The 22,914-nt window shown below is 42.3% G+C and overlaps 1 protein-coding gene across 14 annotated transcripts in view; it reads left to right on the top strand.

The window, feature by feature from the left end:
- The window catches only part of PLXNA2 (plexin A2), a 3,799,727-nt gene that overhangs the window by 1,279,286 nt on the left and 2,497,527 nt on the right, over nucleotides 1-22,914 (top strand). For all 14 annotated transcript variants that reach the window (XM_068269767.1, XM_068269773.1, XM_068269774.1 and 11 more), the window contains one exon: nucleotides 11,943-12,133. In XM_068269767.1, the coding sequence (XP_068125868.1) occupies nucleotides 11,943-12,133 (191 nt within the window). The remainder of the gene's footprint in view (nucleotides 1-11,942; nucleotides 12,134-22,914) is intronic.

Here is a 22,914-nt window from a genome sequence, read left to right as displayed (position 1 = left end):
GGGGGGGGGGGGGGACCTTACTGACTCGGAGTGGTCAGAATTTCAGGATACATATTACAAAACAGTAATAACTTCAAGGGATAAGGTAATTCAACTTAAGTGGCTTCACCAAGCTTATTTATCACCAGTCCGAATGGCAAAGATGGGAAGAGGCGCTACAGATTCATGCTTTAAGTGTACAGCGACAAACGCTGATTTTCTGCACTGTGTGTGGCATTCAAACTTATTGGAAGACAGTAACTCACTTCCTATCAGACAAACTTAAGCTCCTCGCTGTAATGTCATTTCAATCCTGCATGCTGGGAATTCTGGGGGACATAGGTTGTGGTACACATAAGAAAACCTTGATACACATTTTACTGTTCTATGCTAGAAAATCCCTTACTTCCAAATGGAAGCAAAGCTCAGCACCCTCGCTAAAACAGTGGAAGGAAACAGTAAATAGTATACTACCCTTATATAAACTTACATATCAATCCAGATCACAGTTTACTAAATTTGATAAAATCTGGAGCACTTGGGTTAACGCATCTGATACGGTAATACCTCACCTTGACATTTCTGTGATGATACAGGACCTTCACTGATTATACTGCTAACTCTGTTACCACTGTCTATTTGATTGCTTATCTATAGCCCCAGTTAAATGGAATGAGGCGTCATCCATTTATCTTGTCTTGGTAACCACTCTCTTTGCATGAATCTCTGAAGTAATCTCTGTACTATGTTATGGTACAAGAATTGGTAACTTTGCAAAATGGCGTAAGAACACCAAAATGTGTTGTGACTGTTGTATTGTTATTGTTTGGTAATTTGTAACCATATTACAAAATTAATAAAAAATTATCTTTAATAAAAAAAAAAAAAAATCGTTTAAAACGTTCCGTGGGTGGTGGTGGACCAGCCACTTGAAACAGACAGGATGCTTGTCAGTTCTGGCAATAATAATTATTTATTCACAAATACTCCTATAGCTAACTGGCAACGCGTTTCACGGGCATAATACTCCGTTTGTATGTTGCCTGATGAAGCGGGATTGTGCCCGTGAAACGCGTTGCCAGTTACCTATAGGAGTATTTGTGAATAAATAATTATTATTGCCAGAATTGACAAGCATCGTGTCTGTTTCAAGTGGCTGGTCCACCACCGCCCACGGAACGTTTTAAACGATTTTAGTCGTTTTTACCCTATTGGCGCCCCTGTACATCCTTACATGACGATTAACAAGGTTGCCCAAACTTTCGCATCCCACTGTAGTGGATCAGTGTGGTTTGAAATATAAAACACCTTTTTTTTATGAAATCGTTTATTGTATGCGTGGTAGGGGGTGTGGTTAGGGGCATGGTAAGAGGTTTGGCTTAAGTGTCCCTCTTTCTGATCTCAAAAAGTTGGGAGGTTTGCTCTGGGGTCTTCTGGAGAAGCAGACAAAGGAGAAGACACTTTTATACACACACGTCTTCCTATGCACAGTTGATATCACATGTTTTTATTTTTACTATCTTGCAACTAATGTTGTTATACTCTGAAGAACTGTAACTATTAACTTTGTACTCTTATGAAATAATGAGCAAATAAGTTTACTATAAAGGAATTCTACAGGTTTACTATAAAGGGATTCTATGGCAGGGTCAGACTGGGACACTAAGGGCCCAAAAGAGAAGTTTCAGATTGGGGCCCACACACCCACCGATTTGGAGTTCACACATCCATGTATTTTATAAATTTCACGCAGATCTCTGTGCTATAGAAATACATAATAATTTGGTAGGACTTTTGACTATGACTACGTAAGGGAATAGATTGTGAGCTCTTCTGAGGACAGACCATGACATGACTATACAGGGGCTGCTCCAAAAATGTTTTGTGAGGGCAGCAGGGGGGTTATGCAGGTGCTGAATTCACTGGCGCGGGAGCATGGGCGTGGTCATGATGGGCCATGGGCAGACCCAAATGAACATGAAATAAGTAGCAGTGTTATTTAAAGAGAGTCAGTCTTCCCAGAAAAACTTTATATAAAATATTCAAGTAGTTACATGCCACATGATAATTCATCAAGTAGCCACATGCCGCTAAATAAAAATATTAAGTAGTCACACACCTCCAGATAAAATAATGAAGTAACCCGGTGCCTTTCAATGATTAAATTAAATAGCCAGGGGCGACACTATACAATTAGTAGCCAATTGGGCCCTGTATACATAAATTAAGTAGCCATGTTCCCTAGAGAACATCATTAAGTAGCCATGTGCTCATATATATCAGTATTAGGTAGCCAGTGCTGGCTGGGGAGGGCTAGGTGCTTTTCTGGGTGCTTGGGAAGGCCGGGCGCTTTGCTGGGTGTTGGGCTGGGGAGGACTGGGTGCTGGCTGCTTTGTTGGGCTGGGGACTTTGCTGGCAATTTGCTGGGCTGGGAGCTTTGTGCGGTGCTAGGCTGGGGGCTTTGCTGGGTCGTGAGCTGGGGTGGTGCTGGGTCCTGGGCTGGGGGCTTTGTTAGACGCTTTGCTTTGCAATTTGCTGGGCACTTTGCTAGGTTTGGAGCTTTGCTGGGCACTTTGCTAGGCTGCGGGCTTTTCTGAGTTTTTTGCTAGGCTGGGGGCTTTGCTGGGTGCTTTGCTAGGCTGGAGGCTTTGCTGGGCAATTTGCTGGAGGCTTTGCTAGGCTGAAGGCTTTACTGGATGCTTTGCTAAGCTGGGGGCTTTGCTGGGCAATTTGATGGTGGCTTTGCTAGGCTGTGAGTGCTTTGCCGTGCTGGCGGTGTTGCTGGGTGATTTGCTGGGCTCTTTACTAGGCTGGGGGCTTTGTGGGGTGATTTGCTGGTTGCTATGCTAAGCTTGGGGCTTTGCTGAGGATTTGTAGGCCTGGGGGCTTTGCTGGGCGATTTGCTAGGCTGGGTGTTTTTGCTAGGCTAGGGGTTTTGCTAATGTCGGGGCTTTGCAGGGCAATTTGCTGGCAGCTTTGCTGGACTGGGGGCTTTGCTAGACTAGGGGTATTGCTGGGTGATTTGCTAGGCTGGGGCTTAGCGAGGCAATTTTCTGGGCCCTTTGCTAGGCTTGAGGCTTTGTGGGGTACTTTTCTAGGCTCGGGGCTTTGCGGGGAACTTTGATAGGCTGGGCAATTTGATGGTGGCTTTGCTAGGCTGGGTGCTTTGCTGGGCTGAGGGTGTTGCTGGGCTCTTTACTAGGCTGGGTGCTTTGTGGGGTGCTTTGCTAGGCCGGGGGCTTTGCTGGGCAATTTGCTGGGGGCTTTGCTATGCTGGGAGTTTTGCTGGGCAGTTTGCTAGGCTGGGGGCTTTGCGAGGGGATTTTTTGGGGGCTTTGCTGGGCACTTTGCTAGGTTGGAGGCTTTGCTGGACTGGGGGCTTTGCTAGACTGGGGGCTTTGTGGGGTGATTTGCTGGGGGATTTGCTGGGCTGGGGGTATTGCTGGGCAATTTGCTGGGTTCTTTGCTAGGCTTGGGGCTTTTGCGGGGCAATTTTCTAGGCTGGAGGCTTAACACGGCAATTTGCTAGGCTGGGCAAATTGATGGTGGCTTTGCTATGTTGGGTGCTTTGCAGGGCTGGGGGTGTTGCTGGGTGATTTGCTAGGCTCTTTACTAGGCTGGGGCTTTGTAGGGCGATGTGCTGTGCGCCTTGGTAGGCTGGGGGCTTTGCTGGGCGATTTGCTTGGTTGAGGGCTTTGCTAGGCTGGGGCTTTGCTGGGCGAGTGGCTAGGCTGGGGCCTTTGCTAGGCTGGGGGCTTTGCAGGAAGATTTGCTGGGAGCTTTGTTATGCTAGCAGCTTTGTGGGGCACTTTGCTGGGCGCTTTGCTAACCTGGGGACTTTGCTGGGCACTTTGCTAGGCTGGGGGCCTTGCTGGACTGAGGGCTTTGCTAGACTGGGGGCTTTGTGGGGCGATTTGTTGTGTGCTTTGCTGGGCTGGGGGCTTCGCTAAAACCTTTTTCCTCCATACGCAGATCATGTCCTCTAGTCCTTTGAGAAGGCCTAGGGACAAAAAGCTCATCCGCCAAGCTTTTATATTGCCCTCTGATGTATTTATACATATTAATTAGATCCCCTCTAAGGCATCTGCAATATCTTTCCTGTAATGTGGTGCCCAGAACTGAATTCCATATTTGGCCTTACTAGGGAGTTAAACAGAGGCAATATTATGCTAGCATCTTGAGTTTTTATTTCCCTTTTTAATGCATCCCAAAATTGTATTAGCTTTAGCTGCAGCGGCTTGGCATTGGATACGATTATTTAAAGAGACTCTGTAACATTAAAAAGATCCCCTGGGGGGTACTCACCTCGGGTGGGGGAAGCCTCCGGATCCTAATGAGGCTTCCCACGCCGTCCTCTGTCCCACGGGGGTCTCTCCGCAGCCCTCCGAACAGCCGGCGACTGTGCCGACTGTCATTTCAATATTTACCTTTGCTGGCTCCAGCGGGGGCGCTGTGGCGGCTTTCCATTCCGAACTACACGGAAATACCCGATCTCATTCGGGTCCGCTCTACTGCGCAGGCGCAGGAAACTTGCGCCTGCGCAGTAGAGCGGACCCGACGGCGATCGGGTATTTCCGTGTAGTTCGGAGCCGACAGCCGCCAGAGCGCCTGCGCAGGAGCCAGGAAGGTAAATAATGACATCACCGCTGCCCGGACTCCACGGAGGGCTGCAGCGAGACCCCTGACAGATGGAGGACGGCGTGGGAAGCCTCATTAGGATCCGGAGGCTTCCCCCACCCGAGGTGAGTACCCCCCAGGGGATCTTTTTATGTTACAGTTCCTCTTTAACTTGTTGTCGATGAGTACTCCTAAGTCCTTCTCCAAGTTTGATGTCCCCAACTGTATCCCATTTATTTTGTATGGTGCTAGACCATTTGTATGACCAAAATGTATGACTTTACATTTTTCAACATTGAATTTCATCTGCCATTTATGTGCCCATATAGCCATCCTATCCAGATCCTGTTGCAATATGACACTATCTTCCCGAGAGTTGATGATTCTGCACAATTTTGTATCATCTGCAAAAATAGCAACATTGCTTTCTACTGCATCTACTAGGTCATTAATAAATAAATTGAAGAGCACTGGACCCAGTACAGACCCCTGTGGGACCCCACTGCTAACAGTCACACATTTTGAGTATCATCCATTTACCACAACTCTTTGTTTTCTGTCCATTAGCCAGTTCCCTATCCATGCACACAGACTCTTCCCCAGTCCGTGCATCCTCAACTTTTGCACCAGACTTTTGTGGGGAACAGTGTCGAAGGCCTTTGCAAAGTCCAATTACAGTGGCTTGCAAAAGTATTTGGCCCCCTAGAACTGCCACAAACATGAATCAATTTTATTGGAATTCCACATGAAAGACCAATACAAAGTGGTGTACATGTGAGAAGTTGAACGAAAATCATACAGGATTCCAAACATTTTTTACAAATAAATAATTGCAAAGTGGGTTGTGCATAATTATTCAGCCACCTGAGTCAATACTTTGTAGAACCACCTTTTGCTGCAATTACAGCTGCCAGTCTTTTAGGGTATGTCTCTACCAGCTTTGCACATCTAGAGACTGAAATCCTTGCCCATTCTTCTTTGCAAAACAGCTTCAGCTCAGTCAGATTAGATGGACAGCGTTTGTGAACAGCAGTTTTCAGATCTTGCCATAGATTCTCGATTGGATTTAGATATGGACTTTAACTGGGCCATTCTAACACATAGATATGTTTTGTTTTAAACCATTCCATTGTTGTCCTGGCTTTATGTTTAGGGTCATTGTCCTGCTGGAAGGTGAACCTCCGCCCCAGTCTCAAGTCTTTTGCAGTCTCCAAGCTGTTGCCTTCAAAGTTTGCCCTGTATTTGGCTCCATCCATCTTCCCATCACCTCTGACCAGCCTCCCTGTCCCCCCGACACCCCCCGAGCATCATGCTACCACCACCATATTTGACAGTGGGGATGGTGTGTTCAGAGTGATGTGCAGTGTTAGTTTTCCGCCTCACATAGCGTTTTGCATTTTGGCCAAAAAGTTCCATTTTGGTCTCATCTGACCAGAGCACCTTCTTCCACATGGTTGCTGTGTCCCCCACATGGCTTGTGGCAAACTGCATTCAGGCCTTCTTATGCTTTCTGTTAAGAATGCCTTTCTTCTTGCCACTCTTCCATAAAGGCCAACTTTGTACAGTGCATGACTTGGCAGATGAGCTTTTTGTCCCAAGGCTTTCTCAAAGGACTAGAGGACATGATCTGTGCATGGAGGAAAAACTTTTAGCCATTTATTTAGGAAAGGGTTCTTTACAGTAAGAGTGATTAAGATGTGGAATGCATTGCCACAGGAAGTCGTTATGGCTAACTCTATACCTGCATTTAAAGGGGGCTTAGATGCTTTCCTTGCGTTGAAAGACATCCATGGCTACAATTACTAGGTAATGCCTAATGATGTTGATCCATAGATTTTATCTGATTGCCATCTGGAGTCGGGAAGGAATTTTTCCCTTTTTAGGCTAATTGGACCATGCCTTGTAAGGGTTTTTTTGCCTTCTTCTGGATCAACAGGGATATGTGAGGGAGCAGGCTGGAGTTGTACTTTGTACTGGTTGAACTCGATGGATGTATGTCTTTTTTCAACCAAAATAACTATGTAACTATGTAACTATGTAACTATGTAGTTCTCTGCAGCTCGTCCAGAGTCACCATGGGCCTCTTGACTGCACTTCTGATCAGCGCTCTCCTTGTTGGGCCTGTGAGTTTAGGTGGATGGCTTTGTCTTGGTAGGTTTACAGTTGTGCCATACTCCTTCCATTTCTGAATGATCGCTTGAACAGTGCTCCGCGGGATGTTCAAGGCTTTGAAAATCTTTTTGTAGCCTAAGCCTGCTTTAAATTTCTCAAAAACTTGATCCCTGACCTGTCTTGTGTGTTCTTTGGACTTCACGGTGTTGTTGCTCCCAATATTCTCTTAGACAACCTCTGAGGCTCTCACAGAGCAGCTGTATTTGTACTGACATTAGATTACACACAGGTGCACTCTATTTAGTCATTAGCAATCATCAGGCAATGTCTATAGGCAACTGACTGCACTCAGATCAAAGGGGGCCAAATAATTATGCACACACCACTTTGCAGTTATTTATTTTTAAAAAATGTTTGGAATCATGTATGATTTTCGTTTCACTTCTCATGTGTATACTACTTTGTGTTGGTCTTTCATGTGGAATTCCAATAAAATTTATTAATGTTTGTGGCAGTAATGTGACAAAATGTGGAAAACTTCAAGGGGGCCCGAATACTTTTGCAACCCACTGTATATACATTTATATCCGAAACGAAAACATAATACTTATGTCCTGAAAATTATTTTACAAATAGTATTCACGGCTAAAATCCAAATTCGGAAGTCCATTTAAAATCCAGCTAACAATCTCGGCTTATCCAGATTTTGGGACTGCCGTGGCCGGATTTATTCGAATACGTGATTGGGGGTATGCGAGCAACACGAGTCTTCTTTATGATGTGGTCTTGTTGAGTCTCTATTCCTAATACACCATTCCATGAAGAGATTGTAATTTATGGTATGAATAAACTTGTGCATGGGTGGTGCGTCAGAGGTACCCCATGATGCCAAGATCATTTGTTTAGTTGAGCAGAGTAGGTGTATAATTTTAAGTCTCATATTACTAGGAAATGTATCTATGCCCAGTATAGTATAGCTAAATCAGGCTGCAAGTTGGAGAACATTCCCACGTTAGATTTAAGTAGTAGTTCCACATATTTCCAAATTGGGCCTAGTGTGAGACATTCCCAAAGTATATGGAAGAGATTTGCTTTCTTGTGATGGTATCTTCATCAAATTGCCTTATCAGGATATGAAAATTTTGAAAGTTGATTAGGTGTATAATACCAGATAAGTACATTTTTTTGTTGAGTTTCCCAATGATTAATACGTTTAGAGTGTTTATAGTAGGAGGTGAGTGCAGATTGAACCTGCTCGCTGATTGGATGTATATTTAGGAGTGTGCTCCAATATAGCCTATATTAGAGTGACCAGATTTTTGTCGGTTAAACCTGGGACAGAGGGGGGGGGGGGGGGTGCCGCACCGAAAAAAAACGGGGACTGCCACACCAAAAATGGACATGGCCATGACATTGTATGAGCAGAGCTAACATAATGATGTAACAGCGAGGCATAAGAAAGGAGTGTTTACGCCATGATGTGGTCAAACGAGGTTTCGCATCATGGGTGTGCAGAAACTGTGTGATGCTATTTAATAGTATACCGTAACCCCAAAGCAGCAAACATAGCCACCTATGACCATTAAATAATAAATGCAGCAACGGTTACCCCAGACACCAGAAAATAAACGCAATGTGAGCAACATGTCAGCACAAAATAAACGCAATTGGGGCAACATGTCAGCACAAAATAAACGCAACGGTCAACATGTCAGCACATAATAAACGCAATGTGAGCAACATGTCAGCACATAATAAACGCAATGTGAGCAACATGTCAGCACAAAATAAACGCAATGTGGGCAACATGTCAGCAGAAAATGAACGCAATGGGCAGCATGTCAGCACAAAATAAATGCAATGTGGGCAACATGTCAGCACAAAATAAACGCAATGTGGGCAACATGTCAGCACAAAATAAACGCAATGTGGGCAACATGTCAGCACAAAATAAACGCAATGTGGGCAACATGTCAGCACAAAATAAACGCAATGTGGGCAACATGTCAGCACAAAATAAACGCAATGTGGGCAACATGACAGCACAAAATAAACGCAATGTGGGCAACATGACAGCGCAAAATAAACGCACTGTGTGCAACATGTCAGCACAAAATAAACGCAATGTGAGCAACATGTCAGTACAAAATAAATGCAATGTGGGCAACATTTCAGCACAAAATAAATGCAATGTGGGCAACATGTCAGCACAAAATAAACGCAATGTGGGCAACATGTCAGCACAAAATAAACGCATTGTGGGCATATTTCACCTGGAAAAAAAGCATTTACTCACCTGACAGAAGTCTTTGGCCTCTGGCGCGCTGCTCCCTGGACGATCTTGCTCCTGCACAGTCTCCTGCGCTGACAGGCAGAGCAGGGCTACGGCAAGATGGCGCCCAAAGCCCTGTGCTGGAGACACAAATAGTCTCCAGTACAGGGCTTCGGCAGCCATCTTCCCGTAGCCCTGCTCTTCCTGCCAGAGACTATACAGGCTGGAGGGCAATGAACTGGCACGTCGTCTATAGACGCCGCAGCCAGTTCATGCAGATATGGTGGCTAGAGTCCCGAGGCCGGGACGTCCCGCTGCTAAAATCGGGACATTTCCCGGGACCTCTTGCAGCCTGGGACAGCGGACCCCGAAGGCGGGACGCGTCCCAGGTAAAACAGGATGTATGGTCACTCTACCTATATCTATCCAGCAAGTGAGTCTTGGTTTCTTGCAACACTGAGTACCACAGGGAGATACCTTTTTTTTTTAAACACAAGGGGGAAGTTAAGTAACTATATATACTATTATCAATCTATCGGATCTGAAATGAACTCACAGATCAAGATCTGTTGGTAAATATAGAAGGATGCTTTGGAATTTTGGAATTCTTCTGGGAGGAAATCATAAGGGAGCAAGCAGTTATTTGATATAATTTGGTTTAGTGTTACAATAACTGCTTTTTGTACATGTGCAACAGGGAAGTTATCAATATATACCGGTAATTTCAGAAACTATAGGGATGCTCATTTCTCATACATCTGTAGAATCAGGTTTTCAGAAAAAAATGCCTCCACGCATTTACTGTGGCTTCAATAATTGGGTATGGTGATTTGGTGGCATGTTTGTGCGATAATATTGTACTTACTCAGTAGTCCCGTGAAGATATGACAAGAATTTGGGTCTCAAGATTTTTCCATACTGGGTTATTCCCAGGGGTCCACCAAGTCTTGGAGTCTTCTAATAGGCATGCAAAATAATATTTGTGACCAGTAAGGGCTCTAAAAGACACTCTTGGTTTCTTCTCTTTCCATATAGCTTTTGAGTATATTCTTAACTTTTGTTACCTTATTATCTATACTGGATGCTTTATGCTCAAATACCCCTTTGTATTTCTTTTTTTTTTCTTACCATTGACAAGTGGCCACGCAGGGCATAAGCCTTGTTGCCTCAGTAGTATTGATTGTTATTCTTGGTGGCTACTCAACACTATTCATACCACAAACAACTGATATGTTCATTTAATATCTTGCTGTGTTAAGATTAATTCATAGATTATTCACAATAAGAAAACTGGACAGAAGCACCAGTGTTAATACAACTGATGCAAACACGTTCCATGATATTGTGACCATAATTTATTTATTTTTGATTATTATTGATGAATGTATGCCTCCTTTTGTATGTATTTTGAATACATTTGTCAATTTTATGTTCATACCAGTGGCGTACCTGGAGTATTTGACACCCGGTGCTGGGTATTATAAGACACCCCCCTCCCCCAAAAAGGAGCAAGTGTGGCACACTACGCGTGCCACGACAGGTAATGTCAGGTATAGGTGCTCCCAGTAATAATAAAGTTTGCCCCCAGTATAGGTAGCTATTATAGTTGCCCCCACCCCAGTATAGGTAGTATAGTTGCCCCAGTATAGTTAATTATAGTTGCCCCCAGTATAGGTAATATAGTTGCCCCCAGTGTAGGTAGTATAGTTGCCCCCAGTGTAGGTAGTATAGTTGCCCCCAGTGTAGTTACCCCCAGTGTAGACAGTACAGTTACCTCCAGTGTAGCCAGCATAGTTGCCCCCAGTGTAGACAGCATAGTTGCCCCCAGCATAGTTACCCCCAGTCACTGTAGCCAGCATAGTTGCCCCCAGTGTGGCCAGCGTAGTTGCCCCCAGTGTGGTCAGAGTAGCCGCCTCCAGTGTGGCCAGAGTAGTTGCCCCCAGTTTAGCCAGTGTACTTGCCCCCAGTTTAGCCAGTGTACTTGCCCCCAGTTTAGCCAGCGTAGTTGCCCCCAGTTTAGCCAGCGTAGTTGCCCCCAGTTTGGCCAGCGTAGTTGCCCCCAGTGTGGCCAGCGTAGTTGCCCCCAGTGTGGCCAGAGTAGCTGCCCCCAGTGTAGCTGCCCCCTAGTGTGGCCAGAGTAGCTGCCCCCAGTGTAGCTGCCCCCCAGTGTGGCCAGAGTAGCTGCCCCCAGTGTAGCTGCACTCCAGTGTGGCCAGAGTAGTTGCCCCCAGTGTAGTTGCTGCAGGAGGAAAAGAAGCAGTAGAAGGAGGGGCGGGGAGGAGGGCCAGAACCCCCCCACTCCCTCACCTGGGACCCCTCCTTCTGCTAGCTTCCCCTCCAGAATAGCGGCGGAAAAGAGGCGAGGCGGACTGAGGATTACTCACCTAATTTCCGCGTTCCAAACGCTGGAGCGCAGCGTCCCCATCATCACAGGTCTCCGCCTTCAATGCCGCCCACTGTGCTTCCGCTAATCAGGAAGCACAGTGGGCGGCATTGAAGGCGGAGACCTGTGACGATGGGGATGCTGCGCTCCAGCGCTTGGAACGCGGAAGTTAGGTGAGTAATCCTCCGCCTGCCCGCCTCGCCTCTTTGCCGCCGCTTTTCGGGAGGGGAAGCTAGCAGAAGGAGGGGTCCCAGGTGAGGGAGTGGGGGGGGGGGGGTTCTGGGCCCCCTCCCCGCCGCTGCCTCCACGCCCCTCCTTCTAGCGCTTATTTTCCTCCTTGTTCTGCTGCTGCAGGGGCCAGGGGGGCTTGGCGACACCCGGTGTGCCACACCCCCCTGTGCCCAACGATAGGAACGCCACTGGTTCATACATATATTCTTTGTGTGGAAAACAATAAGATATAGTATATTGTTAAAAATTATTACAGTGGACTGCAAAATATAAGTGCTGCACCTTATTTGGTATTATACTTTTGTACTATTAAAGTTCCTAATATTTCTCCCTTTTTTCCCTCTGTAGTTCATCTGTATAAATGTGCAGCTCATAGAGAAAGCTGTGGTCTCTGCTTGAAGGCTGATCAGAAGTTTGAATGTGGCTGGTGCAGTGGGGAAGAGGGCTGTACTTTGCAGCGTCACTGCATGTCTAACCAAAACCAGTGGCTTGACTGGTCCCATAGGAGTGTCAAGTGTACCAACCCACGTATTACTGAGGTTTGTTTTAGCCTGGTATATTACCAATGATAAATTAGTGCAATTGACAAGCACAATGCATCCTTTGGGTATCTTCAATAAATGTGTATTTATTTATTTAATCACAGTCCTTGGTGTCTGCTTTAACGGAGGCAAGTCCACCACTTCCTCCCAGCAATTTTTTTAAAATTTTATGTACTTTTATTCTACTGGCGCCTCTGTTCACCTACCAGTATATTCAAGTCCACCCCAGGTGGAGGGGTGATCTACCCTTTTTCTCCTATCTACAGAGAGCGACTTCTTAATCCTGAGTGAGCACAGGTCTAATCTCCTCACCTGCCTATTGAGTGGTTACCTGAGCGGTAACCCATGTTTGTGAGTATTACCATCTCACTGTCTCAATTATTCAATCTGTCTTGACATACTACACCATATTGGGCTCTCGATTTCTTTTCAATTGTAATGAAAGAAGTATATTCTTTGTGTTGATCATACACATTCCTGTCATCATGTAGGCTGCCAATATGTACTGTTTCATTATCTTCCTACCTGCTTTTGTTCCTGTCCTTTGCTGTTTTTATGGCTTTTTTAGCTTTTTAACAATACTTTCTGTCATTGAAACGCAATGCCCATTTAAAGAAAACAATCAACCAAGGGTCTGCATTTAAATTACAGATTTAGATAGGTAAATTTCCTCACATCCTGTGAAAGATGCTATTCTTATGCTGGGCATAAATGGTTAGTGTATTCCCGCTCGTCCCCGCTGGCGCTGCTAATCAGCCGCTCATTTCTTCCCATTGTTCTCGGAATCGGTATCGGACAGGTTGGATCTTATCAATCGAGCCATCAGCGGCTCGATTGATAAGAATTATCTGACCGTGTATGCCCAGCATTAGATAGGGCTACACAGGATTATTGATTGGAGAGTTTATTAGTTAATATGCATTAAGAGAATTAGTGATTGCTGAGTGAGGCCTCGTTCACAGTGGAATGTTCTGTTATGCAACGTTAAAGTCACAACGCACCATTACAACACAATGCAAAAAAAAAAAGTGGCAGCGCACATTAATGCTGAGTTACCGTCGCATACAGTAGGTACAGTAAAGCATACAGGCAAGGAAAAATATGCTTTCCTGTACTTGGTAATGTGTGCGTTCAGAGGTAACACAATGCAAGCAGCGCGTTACCATAACACTACGCGTTACAATGCAATGCTAACGTCACACTGTAAACGTCTCATAGGATTAGCATTGCAGTGCAGTAAGCTGCGTTATAACAGTTTATAACGCAGCTCAGCAACTTCCCACTGTGAATAAGGCCTCAGGTAATCTAATTTCCATTAAAATAGAATTTTATTTACCATAGAACATTTCTCAAATTGTATATTGAAGAACAAACATCAGAATGTACAGCCATCACAGTAGAACATTATTGAGACAGCACTTTATACATACTGTATATAACTATAGCTTGTCACTTTTGAGTAATAGGGCTACAGCAACTCCTAAACTATGAGAATAATCTCTAGCCATAGGACTGTCTCACAGCAGAGTTTTTATGCAGGTAAATAATATTTAGAGCTCACACTAGTACAATTCAGCCGGGGTAGACACAATTCTGAACACTTTTTGTGAACAAAGAACACAGGTTCTCTTCCTCAGGGGTAATTTCCAAGCTTAGATTATTAATTCAAGATGTAGGCTGGTATTTAAAATGGAGGCAGAGAAAACATCGTGAACATATAGCGAAGGTAGGCATGTGAGGAACAGAGTGGCACAGGGATAGGCAAGGGGACAGAGAGGATGGGAGGAAGGAAAGGGGAAAGAAGGGGAAGGGATAGGAAAGGGGAAAAAGGGAGGAAAGAAGGATGGAAAGGGGGACGGAAAGGGAGGTAAACTGGGAATAGGGGGAGGGAACAACTAGACTCCATCCATGTGAAACCCAAGAACCACATTGTGAAATGCAATAAAAACACATTATATGGTGTTACCAAAAGGAGGACTTACCACCATGATAGAAACCCAGTACTGATTTGAAATAAATGTATTCTGTAATTGTTTGGCAGAATAGGGTTTTGTGCAAAGCAATGTATTTATATGAATATGGAGGACTGCCCATAGTTGTACCCGACGATCAGCGGGACAAAGTTAGGATACTACCGACATTTTTCTTAAATTATTGTAATGTTGCAAAATTGTGCAGTTTAAAATTAAAATTAGAGTTGATATTTGACACTTCCCAATTTGCCATGCACTAAACCATAGAGACAAAATAGGCACAATGAAAGTGCCCCAAAGCTGAATGTTTACCCCTTAAGGTGCCCATAGACCTGAGAATTATGGGCAGATTCGACAAAGAGAAAAATCGATCTGTAATCAAAGCTGATTAGAGATAAACTTGCCTCTTGTTGAAGCTGCCCATATACTACAGGCCGATTCCCGTCCGATTTCAGCATGAAATCTTCAGGGAATCGGCTGAGCCCGCCGCGTCCGCACCGCCACAGCCCCTCAATGTATAAATATGCTAACCCAGTGTATTCATTTATACAGTACCTGTCTGGTAGCAGCCTCTGCGCAGTGACCATCCATCTTGCCGGGTAACAGCCGCATATACACTAGCGGCGCATAGCGCCTGACGTTAGTCGCTATGCGCCGCTAGCGTGTATGCGGTACCCGGCGAGATGGACGGAATCTGCATGGAGGCTAACACTGGACAGGTAATGTATAAATACATAGCAGCGGCAGTGGTGGGGGTTGGTTTCATCGCTCGTTCCAAAATCAGCTGCCGTACTGCCGTACTGCCGCACATCCCACCAACTAACTGCGGCCCAACATCTTGTGGCATGCGTGATTGTCCATGCGACCAATTTCCATCTGGAAATTTGTTGCTTTGTCGATCGGGCATGCACTTGGTAGCACCAATTTTCATCCAATTTGATTATAATAATCAAATTGAATGGGTGATTGGCCACCAAGTCACCTGATGTATGGCCACCTTTATACACACATCCCAACCTACATGATAGTTGGTCATTTTGATCCTCCGGTTGGATTTGGCAAACAAACTGTTATCAGTTGGTCATCTGGTTGTTTGGCAGCCATACACACACCCAAGTATCTTCCAACAGACAAGTTTGGAAGATAGTTGGACAGATTGTTGGTACGTGTGTATGAGCATTAGTTAGTATTCAAAATATGTTGGCCCTCATACTACAGGGCAGTGATCAAATTGGCCAGTCATCTGAAGATAAAAATTGAATGTGTATGGACCTTTTGGGAAAGCAAATTGTATAGTACCCAGGGGGAAAAAATTCCACCACCTGTTCAACAGATTATAGTATATTAAACATTTACTCCTATGTGCAAATTGAGATTGCATATGCATAACAGGCTTACCCATGTGGTTCAAATTATTAACACATCATCCTTTCAGAGGTTTCACTCAATTAATTCCATACAGTACAATGCTTGTTTTTATGGTCTGATATGACAAAAAATATATACGGTAATAGTTAAAGGTGGGGAAGTGAAAATTAATTATGTAATCAGCAAAGGAAAATCCCTTGTACCCAATAGGACTTGATTCACTAAGACAAATAGTATGCCTTATCAAAGTCACATTTATAGAGAAAAAGAGGGTCTTGTATGAATCTTATGGAATATAAATTAAAAAAGGAGCATAGATATGTAGTAAGTAAAGGTGCTCGTAATGACCGATTTTGTGTTGTGAGTGATTCCAATTTTGAATTTGATTTGTTATCGTAATTTCGAATGGAAGCGGATTTTGATTCGAGTTCGTAAACGAGATTCGAAATCAGTGAAATTATGGTTGTGATTTGTATTAAAGTTGTATTGTGTACAGTGATATATATATATATATATATTTATATATATATATATATATATATATATATATATATATATATATATATATATATATATATATAAAAATAACAAAACAAAAAAACATACATACATACATAAAAGTTACATATGTATGTACTGTATATTTGTGAATGAGTTGAGTGAACTGTGACCAAGAATTGAACTTCATCCCAATCAGTAGCTGATACCCCCTTTTACATGAGAAATATATTCCTTTTCACAAATGGATTATCAGGGGGCTCTGTATGGCTGATATTGTGGTGAAACCCCTCCCACAGGGAACTGGGATGACCATGGTCCTAGTAGTTTCCTGTCTGTGAACCTTGTTGCATTGTGGGGAATAGCTGTTTACAGCTGTTTTCAACTGGCAAAAAAGCAAGCAGCAGCTACTTCCAGTGACATCACCTGCCAGCAGTAAAAATGTCACCATGTGATAAATGTCAGAATGTAAGTCAGGGAGAGGAAAGTTTTTACAATGGGCAATCACTGACTAAATCATTTATACATAATTATTGTAAAAATGAAGCACTTTTTTATTACATTATTTTCCCTGGAGTTCCTCTTTAAAGAGGAACTCCAGGGAAAATAATGTAATGTAAACAGGGGGGGAAAAAAAATAAAACCGAACTCCTAGTGAGTGAATTATGAGTAAAGTAAAAACAGATAAGTGAAGGTTAAAAATAAATCTTCTCATACTCTCAGCAATATGCAATAAAAATGCATGGGACAAACCATTTTTACTCCTGGAAAAGTAGCAGGTTTCTTTTTTTTTATTTTTTATTATTATTATTCCAGCAGTTGTAACTGTTACAGAGTGAAGGCTGTAACAACCGTTTTTTTTTTGTTTTTTTTCCCTTCTACTGACTGAAGTCATCTGTAGGCACATGATGCATGTGTGGTGATAAGTGCAGTTAGAGAACTAGCTGTAAGAGGCTAAAATAGAAGATCTTTTTGCCTGTATATACTGTATTGAATGGTTGTTGTAAAGCAGTTTTAGTAATTGCAGCAGAGATGGGAAAGGTGTGGTTTATTGTGATGAATAGGGAATAGCGGAGAGAGCAGATTTAGGCCTCTTGCATACTATATGCAATTCTGATGCGATTTTACATGCAATTCCAATTTGCGATTTTTGATCGGTACTGCCTGCTGCTTTTTTCTTTCTGTTTTGATAGCCTCCAGTGAAAATTGGAATCGCAAATCAGATTTGCAGTGTGCAGGGGGCCTGAAGGCTGGTTCACACTACAAGAGCTTTTTCTAAGCGCTTGTGATTTTTAAAGCTGTTGCTAATGTAATGCTTTGTGTGTGTTCTCACCTGAGCTTTTCGAATCACTAGCGCTTAAAAAGCACTTGTAGTGGGAATCAGGGAGGGCCCATTCACATTAGAAGCACTTTTCTGAACATTTTGCAATCGATTAGCGTTTTATAAAATCGCTCCCATTCACTTTCATTAAAATTGTGCCTCTTATGCCGTGTACACACCGGGCTGGAGTTGTACTTTGTACTGGTTGAACTCGATGGACGTATGTCTTTTTTCAGCCAAAATAACTATGTAACTATGACATTTCCCATCATATAAATATGCTCAGCAGGTCTGATTTGATTTCCGATCATTTTTTTTTATCGAATTTCAACACACACACACACACACACACACACACACACACACACACACACACACACACACACACACACACACACACACACACACACACACACACACACACACACACACACACACACACACACACACACACACATATATATACAGTGGGTTGCAAAAGTATTCAGCCCCCTTGAAGTTTTCCACATTTTGTCACATTACTGCCACAAACATGCATCAATTTTATTGGAATTCCACGTGAAAGACCAATACAAAGTGGTGTAAACAATGTTACAGAGGCGCCAGAAGTATAAAAAAAGGATAAAATGTTTAAAAGGCAGGGAGGCAAAGGGTGGACTTACCTCCCTGGTGCAGACACAAGAAATTGTCGTTTTTTTTTTTTATAATAAATTTTTATTTCAGAGTATAGATACATACAGGTCAATGTTCATATAACATTAAGGTTGCCAATTTACCATACAGCTTAGTATAATATTATCTTATACCTCAAATAGTGGTGATATAGTTATAGGCATGTCCATCCTGTTAGAGGGTCACATATAGTCCGAAAAAAATGAAATAATTAAATACATTTCCTCTTGTACTTTTTCTTACTTGTTCTGAGGCGCAAGGAAAGAGAGTCTCAGTCCACTACTCCCAAAATTGGGGTTGGACTGGATCTCAATTTGCCCCCCAGTGATCGGAGAATGGTAGGAACAGTGGTCATTAACCTACCTACCACACTGATAAATATATACTTCTCTTCAGTTAGTCGTAAGATTAGTTCAAGAGTTATGATGTATTATAGATTGTTTTTATTAGTAAAACTAAACCACCAATATGCGCATTATTAGGTTCAACACTTCAATAGTTAGTTCTACTGTCTAAACTGGTAACCAATTAAAAGTGAGATCTCTCCTCTGAGATTTTAACATTGAAACTTGGAAGCTGCGTATCTCTCTATTCATCTATATCATCTTATTGGCTTACTACAACTATATTCTACAACTACAGCCATGTCCACTCAGGTGTAATTGGCCTATATAATGTATCTTCATTCAGATGATATTGGGCGGAGTCTTTATGGGATGCGTCTTATCGCCATGTGGAGATATTCTAGCTCGAATATACTTTTCCATAGTTAGATTATTCTTGAAAGTACAAAGTATTAAATGGAAGGGGATAGGATCTGACGTCTTCCAGTTGCTCACAATTATATGTCGGGTAGCTAATATGATATGGCATATTGGTAGTTTAACTGATTGGTCAATTGTATCAAGGCCGATGGATAACACTGCTAAAGATTGAGACAAACAAAAAGTGTTGAGGAAATGTTGTTGGATATATGCTTCCTTTTGTATCCACAAAGCTTGTACCACCGGGCATTCCCATATCATATGTATTAATGTGCCAATCGAGGTGGAGCAACGCCAACATTGTGGGGAAGAATTAGTGTTAAACAGGGCTAACTTCTTAGGTGTTAAATACCATTTAGAGAGAATCTTAAACCAACATTCCCAGTGGGAGGTACATTTAGATAATTGTAAGAGACTTCTATTAGTTGATAATATTTGAGATATAGTGATTTGTGTATGCAAATCATATGACCACGTTTGGACATATTTAGTCAACGGAGATATCTGATGTCTATTCAATACCCCATACCATAAGGATATTGTTCCTTTCTGAGGAATTGTGGTGTTTAACATAGTAAGTATTTTATCATTAATTTCTGGGAGAGCTATTTTTTTGTTTTTTAGGAAATCCAGAATTCTGTGGCAAGTAAAAAGGGTACTGAGTGTTAATTGGAATTCTTGGTGTACATCTCTAATCTTTTTGATTTTGTTATGCTCATATAAGTCATTAATGAGGGTTATCCCAGCTAAAATCAGAGGTTCTACATTTAAGTCATTCATGAGTAATTGCAATGTGGACAGTGGTATTCTCGGAGTGATGGACTGTGTATAAGGAGGAGGGTGTTTTAGGAAATATTCCCATGCTAATAGGGTAGCTTGGATGGATGGAAAATCCGTTTTGGGGGGTTTGAAACCCAATAAGTTGATGCATAGAAGGTCTCTTAAGGATTTCTTTAGTAGGTTTTGTTCGAGGGAGACCCATTTCTTATTTGTATTATTTGACCACCAAGCATTAACGTATTATAGGTTGCACGAGTAGTAATAAAGCTCCATGTTAGGGACACCAAGGCCGCCTGCTTTCCTTGGAAGATAAGCTGTTGTCATTGGGGTTCTAGATTTTCGCCCTGACCAAATAAAGTTTGTCATTATTTTTTTTAACTCCTTTAAATATGTGTTAGGGAGAGGGAGGGGCAGGGTTCTAAATATGTATACAATTTTTGGGAGTATGAACATTTTGTAGGCAGCTATTTTTCCTGACCAAGAGAGATAAAATCTTTCTAATTCAGAACAATCTTTTTTAATGGATGTAAGAAGCGGAAGATAATTTTGGGTGAACAAGTCTGCTTTTTTTGCTGTAAGTTTAATACCCAAGTACTGGACCGCTTGATCTGCCCATGGAAATTTAAATTTTTCCTTAAGAAGAACTTTTATAGATGGGGTGATATTAAGGCCCAAGATATATGATTTATGCTGGTTTAGCTTATAGAAAGATGCTTCAGAAAAAGCTTGCAATTCTGCCATTAGATGAGTTAGGGAATTAACCGGGTCTGTTATGATAAGTGCTACGTCGTCCGCGAAGAGGCTAATGACATGCGAGGAGTTATTAACCGTGAGGCCTTTAATATATGGAGAGGTCCTTATATGGGATGCCAAAGTCTCCATTAAAAGAACAAAAATAATTGGTGAAAGCGGGCAGCCTTGGCGTGTGCCATTAGATATAGAGAATTGATCTGATAAATATCCGGCCGCGTTAACTCTTGCAGATGGATTACTGTATAGTGCCATAATGGCTGTTAGAATTGGACCCTTGAAGCCAAACTTTATCAAAGTTGCTTGTAGGAATTGCCAGTGTACTCTGTCAAACGCTTTCTCCGCATCCAAAGTTAGAATGAGAGAAGGCGTTTGACAGAGCTCAATTTGTCTGAGAGCCGCCAACATGCGTCTTGTGCCATCTGAGGCTTGCCTTCCTTTAGTGAACCCCACCTGGTCTGGGTTAAGGAGAGAAGGTGTGGTGTTCATTATTCTGGTTGCTATCAGTTTTGCATAGATCTTTAGGTCCGAATTCAATAAAGATATTGGTCTAAAATTGCCTGGTTGTTGATGATCCTTCCCTGGCTTTGGTATAACAGAGATTGATGCCTCGAGATATTCTTTTGGAATTGGAGTACCAGTCATGAAAGCATTGAATAATTTAGTTAGAAATGGGGAGAGAGTTTGGGAAAAGACCATATAATACTCGTTTAGAAACCCGTCGGGTCCTGGGGCCTTATTTCGTTTCTAGATTATGAATGACTTTATCTACCTCTTCTTTTGTGATTTGGGTATTTAATTTTTCTATTTGTGCTGGAGAGAGAGTGTTGACTTCAACAGAATTAAGGTATTCATTTATAATTGAAGAGGTGGGTTGGGGCGTGTTTGCGTCCTCCTTGAGGTTATACAAAGAGGCATAATAATCTTTAAAAACATTTGCTATTCTTTTTGGATGTAATACAATTTCTTTTGAAGCAGGATGTATTATTGAGGAGATTCTGGATTTGTTCTGCTTATGTTGTATTAATCTAACGAGAAATTTACCTGCTTTGTTACCTTGTGAGTATTTGGTGGTATTTGTTTTTTGAAGATTTTGTTCATATCGATAGAGTAGAAGATTGTGGAGATCTTGTCTTAAGGTATATAATTTCTTGTAGATATTAATATCTTGTGATAATTTATGGTCTTTTTCCAAAACTTGAATTTGTCTTAGTAAATCATTATATTTTTTTTCCCGGTTTCTTTTTTCAATTGCACTTTGTCTTATGTATAAACCTCTCATAAATGCTTTGTGTGCTGACCAGACTATTGGGAGTTGTATCTCAGAGGAATCATTAATAGCGAAAAATTCTCGTAGATTGTTTTCAAAACCAGGTATAAGATCAGGATTGTTCAGAATGGATTGGTTCATTTTCCAAGATCTAGATCCAGCAAAACTGACCGCAGTATGAAAAGTGATATGAATGGGAGCGTGGTCTGACCAGGTTGTGCAATTGATGTCTGTGGAAGTAACTGATTGTAAAAGATTACGGTCTGTTAAAAAAAAGTCAATACGGGAATGGCTCTGATGAACTGCTGAGTAATGTGTGTAATCTTTGTCTACGGGGTGGGCAATCCGCCAAGGGTCAAATAGATAGTGCCAATTTAGAATTTTCCTTAATAGGGGGAGAGGCGATTTCCTATTAGAAGAGGAATCCAATGGAGTAATGCACGCGTTTAGATCACCTCCCACTAGGAACCTTCCCTTTTTGATTTTCCCGATTTTTTTTAAAATGTGCTGGATAAAGCCTCTCTGGGCTTGATTAGGTGCGTATATCGTTAGTATTGTCATGGGTTGGTCATTAATATTACCTACAAAACATATATATCTGCCCCCCGGGTCAATTTCTACTTGCTCCGGTGATACCTTTACATCTTTATGAAAAGCCAGCATAACACCCCGTTTTTTTTTGGTAAATACACTGTGATATATAGAGGGAAACTTATTATGTGTACAAAATTTCAGATCTCTTGCTAATAGATGGGTCTCTTGAACCATTAATATGTGGGAATGATTAGCAATTGCGTCAGACCACATGCGTTTCCTTTTGAAGGGGGAGTTGAGGCCTCTAGCATTGATCGATGTGCATTTAATTACTCCTGTGTCAGCCATCTTTCATTAGATTTAAGATGTGGGGATGTATATTGATATATCTCCAAACATTTTTAAACCTTACGTCATGAAGAATATTAGCGGATATGCTTGTACTATACCATTTACATTGAGTGGAAACAGTTAAAAACCTAACTGATAAAACAGGTAAAACAGATAAAACAAATAAAACATCTAACATAAACATTTGCGCTATACAAGTAGTGCAGGGTGTAGAATAATTGTTCAGCATTCTACTTGTCTGTGGAGGGCCGGCAACCGATCTGTTGCGCCTCGATCAATCTCCTTCTGTAGTAGAAGGGAAAAAAATTTTTGGAAAAGAAAAACAGAATAACTGGCCAGTTTCGGCTCATGTGGAGGTGATGTGTCCATCCGCTGAGGTGTTAGACACAGGGATATGCGGGTCTCCTTTGGGGTTTCTTTGTGGTGCTGCATCTATGATTTTAATCTGTAGTTGTTTGAGAATAGCATATCCTGCGGCTGCAGAGGAAAAGGAATAG

The sequence above is a fragment of the Hyperolius riggenbachi genome, chromosome 2, assembly GCF_040937935.1.
Source record: "Hyperolius riggenbachi isolate aHypRig1 chromosome 2, aHypRig1.pri, whole genome shotgun sequence".
NCBI classification, from domain to species: Eukaryota; Metazoa; Chordata; class Amphibia; order Anura; family Hyperoliidae; genus Hyperolius; species Hyperolius riggenbachi.
The sequence above is the reverse complement of the archived record's forward strand: the minus strand, read 5'-3'. Positions and strand labels throughout refer to the sequence as shown.